This window comes from Solanum pennellii, chromosome 11 (genome assembly GCF_001406875.1).
Source record: "Solanum pennellii chromosome 11, SPENNV200".
Taxonomy (NCBI): domain Eukaryota; kingdom Viridiplantae; phylum Streptophyta; class Magnoliopsida; order Solanales; family Solanaceae; genus Solanum; species Solanum pennellii.
Genome location: NC_028647.1, coordinates 99,303 through 111,789, shown reverse-complemented (window position 1 = coordinate 111,789; position 12,487 = coordinate 99,303). Strand labels below are relative to the sequence as shown.

The 12,487-nt window shown below is 37.3% G+C and overlaps 2 protein-coding genes across 3 annotated transcripts in view; both read left to right on the top strand.

Moving 5' to 3' along the window:
- Positions 1–6,105, top strand: part of LOC107002929 — a 14,530-nt gene extending 8,425 nt beyond the window's left edge. For both annotated transcript variants that reach the window (XM_015201137.1, XM_027913115.1), the window contains exons 10-15: positions 474–693; positions 3,073–3,186; positions 4,074–4,199; positions 4,321–4,372; positions 5,333–5,520; positions 5,626–6,105. In XM_015201137.1, the coding sequence (XP_015056623.1) occupies positions 474–693; positions 3,073–3,186; positions 4,074–4,199; positions 4,321–4,372; positions 5,333–5,485 (665 nt within the window). In that variant the 3' untranslated portion in view covers positions 5,486–5,520; positions 5,626–6,105. The remainder of the gene's footprint in view (positions 1–473; positions 694–3,072; positions 3,187–4,073; positions 4,200–4,320; positions 4,373–5,332; positions 5,521–5,625) is intronic.
- An 816-nt stretch (positions 6,106–6,921) lies between these two features.
- The window catches only part of LOC107003502 (NAD kinase 2, chloroplastic-like), a 9,786-nt gene continuing 4,220 nt past the window's right edge, over positions 6,922–12,487 (top strand). Inside the window, exons 1-6 of the mRNA XM_015201846.2 lie at positions 6,922–7,485; positions 8,865–10,223; positions 11,157–11,278; positions 11,391–11,532; positions 11,621–11,845; positions 12,030–12,104. Coding sequence (XP_015057332.1) covers positions 7,261–7,485; positions 8,865–10,223; positions 11,157–11,278; positions 11,391–11,532; positions 11,621–11,845; positions 12,030–12,104 — 2,148 coding nt within the window. The 5' untranslated portion in view covers positions 6,922–7,260. The remainder of the gene's footprint in view (positions 7,486–8,864; positions 10,224–11,156; positions 11,279–11,390; positions 11,533–11,620; positions 11,846–12,029; positions 12,105–12,487) is intronic.

The window sequence follows — 12,487 nt, the reverse complement described above, 5'->3', positions numbered from 1 at the left end:
CCCCCCCCCCCCCCCTCTTTGCTGTAATTATATCCTGATATATTAAGGTAAAAGCTGTGTTTTATAAATAAAAAATAGCAGAAGGTGCAGGAATGCTTGGAATGAGCCCATGCTGATTTTCCGAACGCCTAAATCCATAGGTCCTGTTACATTCCTTCTTTATCATAGTGTGGCTTCTCCATTTTTTAGTTGCCAACTAGGCATGCATTTACTGCGACTGGGATCCTTCATCCCTGTGCATCATAGGTTTGACATGTCTCTTTTTCATTCTCCTTTTGAACTGGTGAGGAGTGTAACTAGTAATTCATTGCGTTCCTTTGCTGCTAGAAAATGAACTAAGAGGATCTTATCTAAGGTATTAGACTTAGCTGGTCACAGTTTTGATTGTTGTCGGTAGCAAATTTAGTTGCTTGAGCTCTTCACATTTTATGTCATATTGAGCCTGTGTTTTCTATTATTTAAACTGTTTGCAGGTCAAAAATATTACTATAACTCACAGACTAATGTATCACAATGGGAACATCCTTCTAAACCACAGCATGTTGCCATTCAGCACCATGATGGAACAGTCACCAACAATGCAACTAATGTAACTTGGGTTGACCAAGCTTCCACATTCCAGAGATGCATTGAATGTGGGGGATGGGGTGTGGGGCTTGTACAGTCATGGGGTTACTGCAAACATTGCACTCGGTATGTTGTCTTTGCATATATTTTTCCTTTTGACATTTTTGTGTTTATTTGTCTCGCCTTTGTTTCCGTGTAATGCTACTGCATATGAGTACTTTTGCTCGAGTAAGATTTCCAATGGAACTTAAACTTATAGTGCAACTTTTAGGGTTTTCTTGTTTTTTCCCCTTATTTACTTGTCAATTCACTGCACTGTCTATATGTGCAGTCCAACATTTACCACATGCAGTTGACTTAGAAGGGTTCTTTGAGTTTAGTGTTCTCGGTTTGATGTAAAAATTTGAGTATCCAGGAAAGGAGTGGAATGACAGCGGAAAGGAGAAAGAGGATCACCCTGCTTCAACCCCCTATCTGAGGGAAAAAATACCAGCAGCTTTGTTGGTCAATGTTTTGGAAATTATTGTCCCTAGGAAAACAAATTCTTTAAAAGTGTGGAAAATGACAGTGGAAGTAGGGCAGGGAAAGCAGAGGAGCAAAGTAACATGCCCTATGAGATAGGTGATAGCGGACACATGGATTTATGGAAGGGGTGGGGGTGGAAAGTTACAGACAGTACTGCTCCTTTTGGGTGCAAGCTGTGGAGAAATATCTTGAAAGGCTGAGGATCTTGAGTTGGTAGAAATTTCATGATTCGGAGATGGAAGAATTGCAAAACTTGCTTGAGATGCCTACAAACAAACTCTACCCTTAGAAATTCAGGATTCTTGTAGGTGGGAGGCAGGAGCTAGGCAATGGTGGTTGTTTCTCAGTAAAGTGTAATTATGCCTAGATTCTCGCAGGAGATGAGATGGCAGCATGATGCAGTTTGAATTTGAAGGGCACTAAGAAAAGAATGTTTCTTCATATGGCTGGCAACTAGAAGAGCAATTTTGAGTTTTTGACAACTGAGAATCCGAGGAAAAGAAGGTTCACCTTTGTTGGTGCTTTTTGTGCAAAAAACCAGAAGAGGATGTGGATCACCTTCTACTACATTGTCAGATTGCTTCAAGGTTAGAGTGGGTGATCTGAGATGGTTTGAATTCCTGCGGATTATGCTGGGGAGTTAACATGAACTTTGTTTAGTTGGGCTAGAAGATGGAAGGGAAGGCCCAAAACAGGGGACGTTGCTCCATTAGCTCTTATGTGAGTAGTGTGGCGAGAAAGAAATAGAAGAAATTTTGAAGGAGTTGAACATGATTTTGTATATTTGCTGATTAGCCTTTTTCCTATTTAATTTTTAGTGTACCCATGAGATTCCCATTTGTACATGAATGGGTGGACATATTGGAGAACCATTTTTTTTTGGCTCTCTTTTTTGGTAAACTACTTGTATACATGATTTTTTCCCTTTTATTAAAATGAAATTATTCCTTGATAACACAACAAGTTCCATATGTGGCAATTCAATCCTCCCTAGTGTTTTGGACGTCGAAAGGCGATAAAAGGCGACAAGGGTCTGCCACGAGGCGAGGCGAACGGCGAGGCGCTCGCCTTTTTGAAGTGCGGCACCCTTTAATACCAAAAAATTAAAATATTTAATTGCATATGTAAATAATCAAACAATAACATATTAACAATTTTTTCAATTCAAAAAGTAAAAATAGATAGTACATACTAAAAGTCTAGAACTTGAATGAGAAAGAAAAGAACAAAAGTCAAAACAAAGGTAGAAGTGACTCAAGTCTGAAGAAGAAAAGAAGAAATATGTATTATGTTAACTTTCTCAAAAAAAGAAGAAATATGTATTGGTTAGACTTTGGAGTCACCGGAAAAGCCTGGCTAGTTGCCGGAGGAGTCTAGTAAAAAATCCTAAAATTACCTTTTAACTTTTAAAACCCTAGATTGGTCGCCTTTTTTTTTAAGAAAATACAAAAGGCGACACCTTTCTAGCCTTTCTCGCCCCTTGCCTCTAGCCTTTTGTCGTCATAGCGTCGCCTTTTGAAGATCGCCTCGCCACAAAGCTAAAAGGCGATGAAGGGTCGCCTCGCCTTGCCTCTTGCCATTGGCGACGAGGCGATCGCCTTTCACAACACTGAATTCCTCCCCATCCCCTGACTAACCAAATCGGTCTCCAACCCCCATAGCCTCTCACCTCCACCACCCCCACACTCCTACTCCCTACCTCCACCTCCATAGTATTTTCCTAGATTTTATATAAATGCTTCTGAAATAAATTTTTTCTGCTTACTTAACAAACACTAGAAATTAAGTAAGAAAATCACTACTTTCCAAGATTTCCTAGAATTAGACCACATTTGAGAGGGCTTGTAGATCTTAACTAAATAAATTAAAGCATTCCTTGGCTAATTGCTAAGCATTTGAAGTAGTAGTTTGCTCAATTCAATGATCATAATTATCTAGGATGCATCATTCGTCTGAACATTGATATCGTTCTGAATGCAGAGTTCTCAAACTTCCTCAAAGCCAGTATGTGTCAGCAAATGTGGAGAGACAACAACAAACTTCTGGGGATGCAGGTGTCACAGAAGACTCTGAAAAAAAGTTTCAGAGGCAGAGGTATGCCTTCTATTCACAGATCATATCTCTATAATTTTATTCAGCTTTGCTGGTACACTATGATGTTGTTTAAAGAGAACCCATGCAATTCTTGGTTCTGTTTGCTATTATTAAGCCTCTCCTTATCCCTCTTTCTTCCCAACTTGTTTGTTTGAGAGGAACTGATAGGAACTAAGCCAGAGGATATTAAAGTTACGCATCACATCCTGATTCTGCATAGTTGGTGTCTCATTAGTTTCTGACAGTCTTCCTGATATGTGTGCATCCCACTATGAATACAGTCCTTGATGTTGCATTAGTCTTTTTTGTCTATGGACTATGATAGCGATGCTTTATTTTTGTCATATGGAATCCATGTATGTTAGTTTTGCACTTTAGTAGTGATGCATCATCATGCCAGTTGGTGAATGAACTAAATTCTTTGTCCTTCTAAACAATAAATTAATAAATGTTTTTATCTTTACATTCTGCCTTATTACTATTTTGGAACTTATATTGGTGAAATACAGTCGATATAGATGACAGTGGAAGTAATTTTCCTTGAAAACTAGCTGCTCTTGTTTATCATGCTGAATTTTCATACTTGTTTTATTACCACTATGGGTAAGCAGTTTGTCAGGTAAATGATGAATAACATAGATGATGTCACCAATGGAGCAAAAAGGTGGAGCTCAGAGGGAGGATTGAAAAAATAAGGAGAAAAAATTAAAAAAAGTATTAGTAATTAACTACCACTGAGACTAGCTAAGGGGAAACTGTTCACTGCACTAATGAAACTAATTGAGAATTCTGTTTAACTAAGTTCATGCATATAGATCAAGGAGGCAAAATGAAAGGAGAATCTTTTCAATTTTCAAAAGTCAATTATCTGATCATTTGGACTGCAGGTCTAGTTTCAAACCACCAATGAGTAAAAGCAACAAAAAAGACAAACGGAAACGCACAAATGATGAGGATGATGAATTGGATCCTATGGATCCAAGCTCTTATTCGGATGCTCCTAGGGGTGGTTGGTGCGTATTCGAAGGCTGTTGCCCTCTGCTGCTTGTGTCCACTTGCATGGTTGTGCATTTTGCAGATTTTAGAAGTTCTGAAGTTATTAACTGAGAGTTTCTTTTATTGCTGACTCTCTAGGGTTGTAGGTCTCAAAGGAGTGCAACCACGGGCAGCAGATACCACTGCAACGGTATGTTGACTGCTTTTCAAGTTAATTAGTAAGGCTTAACTTGTCTTAACTTCTAATATTGTGTTCATTTTTAAGAAAACATTTTTATTTCATCACAAGAGATGGTGATACACCCTTTTAATACATAAACTTCTAGAGGCTCCAAAATGAATGTAACCTGACTTCCACAGAGAAAGTAAAGGGAAAAAGAAAGACCTACAAGATTGTAGCCTGCAAACAGAAGAATTCCACTATGATACCGTGTGTACTGGGATACTTTATCGAATTAATTACTTAGTTTTCCTATGGTCAAATACATACTTTCAAGGCTAATAACTCTCGAGGCAAAATAGGAAGAATAGTGTAATTGATGCATAAGTTTTGTGAAATGAAAAATATTAAGGAACATTTTAAGGACGACATAAATAGGAACAGGGGGAGTATATAATATTAGGAATTCAAAACTTTTGATGAGGGATCATATTTCTTTGTAATTTCTTTTAGGTGTTCCATCAACACTAAATCGATCAAATTACAAGGAATGCAGAAAAAAGATACTCGTAACAGAATTTCTCTGTTTGCAGTTTCTTGAGAACTTCGTCCATGTGTGTCTACAAGAAGTATTGGATAAGGATACACATTTGATGTGTGGAGAGCATGCTATCAGTTGTCAATTAGGAACGTTTCATTGTCGAAGTATTTATATCTTTGAGTGCCATTGGCTAAAAACAGAATCACGTGGAAAATTCTGTTCAAAAGTAAAGTTAACTCATTGATATTGCCATTTGCACTAATCTTGATTTGGTTTATCTTTATTGCCATGGTATGGAAAACACTCATGGCTCTCTTTATAAGATTTCATCCTTCTGTTGCAGACATCAGTCGCTTCCTTGTATCCAATTTCCTGCTTTATAAATATGCTTTTATTCCTTGTATGCCTTTTAACTTAAAATGATATCTTTCCGGTTCTTCAAATTTCAGGGTCCTCTCTTTCAGCAGCGCCCTTATCCATCTCCTGGAGCAGTCTTGCGTAAAAATGCTGAAATTGCTTCTCAAAGGAAAAATACTAAGTCGATTCTGACCCCTATATCCAAGAGAGGTGATGGTAGTGATGGACTGGGTGACGCTGATTGAAGAATTTAAGCCATTGTGTTATATTTAACTTTAAAGTAAGTTCACCCACCAACGCATCCAACCCCAGACAAGTCTTGACATTGTCAGATTGAATTTGGTTGCTGCATATTTTACTATGAAATCATTTTTTCTTATTTCAGTGAGGATTCACAGAAAGGGAACTTTTCCCAGTTGAAGTTGCTGCACCACAAGGCGCTAGACATTATTTCCTTTTCTTCTTGACATACTGCTGAAAGAGTTTCATCCTAAAATGCTATAGGCATGTAGAACATATAATCTGCAGTTGAAATGCTAGCGTCTAAATTCCTTCTTCTTCGTCTTCTTCAGAAAAGACTTCCAAACTTCATAAACAGGGACTGCTGTAGGAGCATACGCCAGCCGCTGTATAGAAAGATATTTATTGTAATCCTATATATGTTTGGCATACGGTTTCTGTAACCAGAGAATTGAGTAGTTTTTTTTTCTTCTTTTTTGAGAAAGAGATGTCATGAAAAGGAAAAAATTGAGTTCTCTACAGTTGTACGAAGTTAGAACACTTGGATCCTACTGTGTGTTCACTTCTCTTATCTGATTTGTTTTACTATATTATTCTAAAAAGGGAGCTTTCATTTAATATTTAATTTTGAGGTGAGGGTCGCCCACCTTTCTACCTCTCAAGTTAGGGGTTAAGGTCTCCGTATATACTACCTCTTTTCATATTCTACTTGTGTGATGACACTGAGTATGATATCGTTCATTCAACGTTTTGCTTATACCACTTGGATCCTACTGTGTGTTCACTTCTTTTTTAGTTCATTTTTTTTCGCTTGATTTCTCAGATGACGTTAGGAATCTATGGAGTTCCGACTAAATCTGGATGGTGTACTATAGCGTCTATTTGTAGTTGACATATAATTTTCTCTGTATCTAATATTCGAATTTGAAATTTTTAATTAAGGATGGAGTAGTTTTACCACTACACACCACAACCGATATTGGTTTCTAGTACGTTCTTGCTTGGTCTTATGTAGTGAGGACATAACTACCACATATTTAAAGTATTTGTAGCGAAAAAGCTAGAATTTCCATCCCCTCCACCCTTGCTCATATGACTATAAGAGATATGATAATAACTTCTATATTTGCGTTTTTCAGAAAGGTAATACATTATATGACCTGTTTGATGATACTTTTATTTTTCAAAACAATTTTTTATTATTTAAAAATTAAAATCCTAAATTTTTGTATTTTAAAACTGGAAAGCATGTCCTAATATAATTTCAACTTATTTTTCCTCTTTAAAATCAAAAATAAAAAATGGAAAAATTAAATCAATACAATTTTCATCGTCTTATAAATCCAATCCAATTAAATTTAGTTTCGCGCCAAAAAAATCTAGGATAAAATACTTTATAACTAAGACACTCCAAAAAATAGTTAACACTCCGCCACACAAATCAAGTTAGTTATTTTCATTTCAATAACATTTAACATTTTTCCTCTTTTCCCGCCCCCATATATACAGCTTCAAACTCCATTATCAACACTTCAAAATTGAAGCTTGAAATTCTTGAAAATTAGACACGAACTCAAAATCTGGGTATTGTTGAAATGATCCTTTGTTGTTGAGATAAGCAACACTATAAGAATTTCGACTTCAAGTAATCGATACGATGAATCTTGAAATTCAAATTTGGATTATACTAACCCAGATATCGAGATCCCAAAGTTATTGATTTGTTATAGTGATTTTTCTGGTGAAGAATTGGAGTTTAGTAGTTAGTTTTCCCCCCTGAATGGCAGCGTATTGTCCATACCGGTTTGGTATAGGTCGGACAGCGGTAATTCATCTTCGTCAGCTAAGATGTGGAAAGATTTCAAGGTTTGGAATTGGTTCTTCATATTCATATGGGTCTGTGTTGCGGAGGAACCTCAATTCTGTTGAAAGGCAAACAAGGAAGCTTGTTGTCAGTGCTGATCTCTCCAATGCGTTCTCTGTTAACATTGGCTTGGATTCTCAGGTTGGTGTTCGTGTTTTTGCTTTAATTGATCAATATCTATAAAGTTGTGAAGAGAATTAGTTGTGAAAACAGAAATGTAGTCAACTCCCACTTATTCCCCTGTAATTCAAGTTTGATTTCTGTCATTTACAGCTTTGGATATTTTGCCCTGTTATTTTGTTAATTAGCTGGTTGTGAGGATATGACTCTTCATAAAATGATTTTTTATAGGAGGGTGTGGAGGGTTGGGTATTCGGGTGGAAGGCTAGTATTAAATAGTTTTGCATCTGGTCTCTCCGGCTAGAACTATTAGTATTGTTTTACTATTTCCGTATTTCTCACTCTTAGTTTTCTAGTACTACTTTTGTCTTGTATGCCCTCTATTTTCTTACTATCGTGCTATTGTTGCTGCTTATGAATAAATGTTATGTCTTACTTTCTTTGAGCCGAGGGTCTATTGGAACCTCTCTACCTGACAAGGTAGAAGGGTAAGGTTTGCATACACTCTACCCTTCCTCCCCAGACCCCACTTGTGACTATATTGGATATGTTGTTGTTAGCTGGCTGCATTGACGGTGACAGAAAGGGTTGGTATTGGAAGCTTACCTTTCATCCTGCATTTCTTGCTTGAAATCTACTAGTCATTTTACAGGCTGATAAGTCTTCAAATGAGAGACTTGAAATTATCTTTCAGTTCACTTCATGTAAGATATACCAAGGTTGAACCTTAATGTGTCCTCGAATAGGAAGTAAAAGAAGAGAGAGATGAACTCTAAGCAGAAGTAGGAATGTGTGTATAAGTATGTGTTCCTTCCTATCTTTATTGAATCTAATTACCAACCAATGCTCTTTTTTCCGTGGATTGCATATAGTGGATGAAACACAAAAATGATGGGCTTGGGTCTCTAGCTATTTTCTTTCCCCCCACAATAATGTGGCATATTGCCTGTTTCATTATTTTGGTGTGTCTTGTATAGACTGATATAAAAGCCAAGTGTTTCTTGTTTGCAGCAACTTAGTTGATTATTTTATTTCTTAAGCAAAATCAACGTTTGCACACACATCTTTCAACTATGTTATTGTTGTTGTTACCTCTCATTTTTGTTTCTAATTAGTTCAGCATTTTTATGTTTTGCTTTCTTTTTATCATTGTTTATTTACTGATCGGGGATGGTTTATTTTTTATCTTTTTTTTGATAAGTTGTGATCCCGGATGGTTTCTGCTCAGTTTTTATTTTTATTTTTATTTTGCGATATAAATAACCCAATTGATAAAAGAAGGGACTACCCTGTATACTAGGGGTATCATAAAGTTCTAAATAATTTCTGTCTACTTGAATAGTTGTTGGTTTGAACTTCATGAGTTAGCTAACTGTTTTCCTGAAATTTGTACTCCTCAGCCCCGTGGTATATCAAAGTTACCCTGGATTGGCCCTCTACCTGGGGACATTGCTGAGATAGAAGCATATTGTAGAATCCTTCGAGCTGCCGAACAACTTCATAACACATTAATGGACACACTATGCAATCCAGTGACTGGTGAATGTTGTATCTCATATGATGTGCCCTCAGAAGATAAACATTTACTGGAGGACAAAATAGCTTCTGTTCTAGGATGCATGGTATGTCTTCTCAACAAAGGGAGGGAGGATGTCCTGTCAAGGAGATCCTTGATAATCAACATATGTAGTGATTTTGATGAGCATGAAATGGATGATGAGCTTCCTCCACTAGCTTTTTTCAGAGGTGAAATGAAGAGGTATTGTGAGAGCTTGCATGTTGCTCTTGAAAACTTTTTAACACCTGATGATCCTAGGAGCATTGCTGTATGGAGAAAGCTGCAAAGGCTGAAGAATGTATGTTATGATTCTGGATTTTCCCGTGGAGATGATCATCCCTGCCATGCATTGTTTGCTAACTGGGATCCTGTTCATTTTTCATCGGAAGAAGTGACAGAGTCTGCAAGTTCTGAGGTTGCTTTTTGGAGAGGTGGCCAGGTAACTGAAGAAGGTCTTAGATGGCTGTTGGAGAGAGGGTTCAAAACTATTATAGATCTCAGAGCTGAGACCATAAAGGACAACTTCTATGAAAAAGTTCTGGATGAAGCCATTTTCTCTGGAGATATTGAAGTTCTTAAACTTCCTGTTGAAGTTGGCACAACACCTTCAGTGCAGCAGGTTGAGAAGTTCGCAGCAATGGTCTCTGATGTATACAGCAAACCCATTTATCTCCACAGCAGGGAAGGAGTTTGGAGGACATCAGTTATGGTCTCTAAATGGAGACAATACATGACTCTATACACACCACACATTGTGCCTAATGCGAATAAGAATGTCGCCTCCAGTGGGAATCCATTGTGTGGTAGTAGTGGAACGCAGGCGGTAGGCTCTCTACCTAACTCAGAAGAAAATGAAACTCTTACTTATGAAGGTGTTTATGTGACTGATCATGAAAGGACACTACCGACAAGATCAAACAACAAAACTTCTGCTGGGGAACTTCTTAGACAAATTCCTGAAGCTAGGGAGAACATTCAGGCCCCCAAACCTTCAGTTGATGCTAACATGGAGCTAATCGAAGGAAATATGTGCACGTCCTCAACTGGTGTAGTAAGAGTGCAGTCCAGAAAGAAGGCAGAATCTTCCTTGGCCTTCACTGATCCTAGCACCCAGCCACAAATGCTTAAATGGAAATCCAGGCCAAAGACCGTTCTCCTTCTAAAGAAGCTGGGACAAGAACTTTTGGAAGAAGCCAAAGAGGTGCTTACCAGTTATTATTAATTGACTTGGACTCTGTTTGACTACTCTGTTAATGCTGGGTATGCTCTCCCTGTTTATTTTCCCTGAGGATGCATACAGTTATCAGTATGTTAAATAGAGCTGCTAATTTACTCTTGCAAGGCTCACATTTGTGTTTACTACAATTGAAAGGAAGACCCTCAAAGTTCCCTTGAGAGTAAGACATCTATTTTGGCTCATTTGAAATTTCTGTGCTACAAAATCATCTTATCTACTTTCTGAACTCTATGTATATAGCTTGAAAAATCCAGGCTGAGAGATCAAATAGGTCTACTTGCTCCTGTTTATTCTTTATCAGCAATTAGAGTAAAAAGAATATGCTCAACATATGTTCCTTTGTCATACTAGCCCATCAGCATATACAAACACGTTACAGAACCTGCCGTTAATTTGTGAATGTACATTTTAGTGACTGTCAATCATCTATAATATGAGTTCATCTTATTACTGTCCAATTTTGAATCCGCCAACCAAATTGAGAAAGGAAAATATGACCATTAATTTTCTCTAGTCATTTTGGATCTTCTTGTCCACTAATTTCATCCCTCCTACATCGTGAATTTGAATGTGTCATGCAAGTCACTTCTTAATTTAGCCCAATCGAATCTTGGTTAGCTTATTGTTTCATTTTGAGAACATATAATTTCAACTTGTTGTGCATAGCTCTATGATTCATGTTTGGAACTTATATTTGAAGGTTCCATATTTCAGAAGATATGCACTTCTAGCAGATCAACTATTTTCTTTTTCAGCATGCTTATACAGTAGAAACCATGTCCTTATCGTTCTTTAATACCTGATTTTACATTTATTTTAGATAAAGCATCTCAGACAAGTAGTTTACTATCTCATAGTTGTAACTCATTTGTTTTTCTATTTCATTCTTCTTTGAAGGTTGCTTCTTTCCTGTATTACCAAGAGAAAATGAATGTTCTTGTTGAACCGGAGGTGCATTATATATTTGCTCGAATTCCAGGCTTCGAGTTTGTTCAGACCTTTTATAGTCAAGATACTAGGTGGGATGACTCATAAATGTATTGCAGATAGTTTTTTTTTTTTTTTTGGGTCTCGTTTCACTTCTTTTACTTCATGAAAAGATGCTAACCTTGTCTGATGTACCTAATGCAGTGATCTTCGTGAAAGGGTTGATTTTGTTGCCTGCCTAGGAGGAGATGGAGTTATACTCCATGCTACAAGATTATTTCGAGGTGCTATCCCACCTGTTGTGTCATTTAATCTAGGATCCCTTGGATTTCTCACTTCCCACACAGTATGCTTCCTGACTGACTATGTTACGATTTAGCTCTTAATTCACTTGGAAAGTCTCTCCTCTTAATTTTTCTTATTAATCTATACAGTTTGAGGATTATAAGAAGGATCTAAGACAAGTCATTCGTGGGGATGGAACTCTGGTTCGTGTCTATATAACTCCGCGAATGCGTCTTCAATGTGAAATATTCAGAAATGGGAAAGCAATGCCTGGAAAGGTGTTTGATGTCCTAAATGAAGTTGTAGTTGATCGTGGTTCTAATCCATATCTCTCCAAAATTGAGTGTTATGAACATGACCGCCTCATTACAAAGGTGCATTTTCGTAAAGCACTCCCAGCCACCCCATTGCCCTTTCAGAAGAACAAAAGAGTCCCACTTTTCATATTTCAGGCTTTATAGATCTTCCAAGACAACTTTTTTATTTCAAAAAGCATCCACTTGATTAGGGAACTAAAGAATATGGAGATAACTGACGCCAGTTTGTGTTATTTTGCAGGTGCAAGCTGATGGAGTCATAGTAGCTACACCAACTGGAAGTACAGCTTATTCTACAGCTGCTGGAGGTTCCATGGTACCTATTATCTCTGAAAGATGTGAACTTTTTAATTTACATGAATAAAATTGAGCATAGTGTAATGAGTGATATCCAAAGCAAAGAATAAGTTAAAGCTGAATTTCAGAACTAGCGTAAATTGTGAGGGCTTCACGGTTTGAGCAGTTTGTTGTGGCAATAATGAACTACTGCAAAAGAACCACAGAGAAGCAGTACACTCTTCATTCCGTTCTCAAGAAGAAATAGGAGAAGAAGATGTAAGGGGAAGAAAGAAGAGTGCATTATTCACTTAATACTAAAGATATAGAAGTTTCATTACATATTTTAAGAGCTATTGGTAGAAGCAGTGATTCCTCCGGTCAATAGTAAAATCTTGATGTGGAATGGGGGTTGGGGGGGGG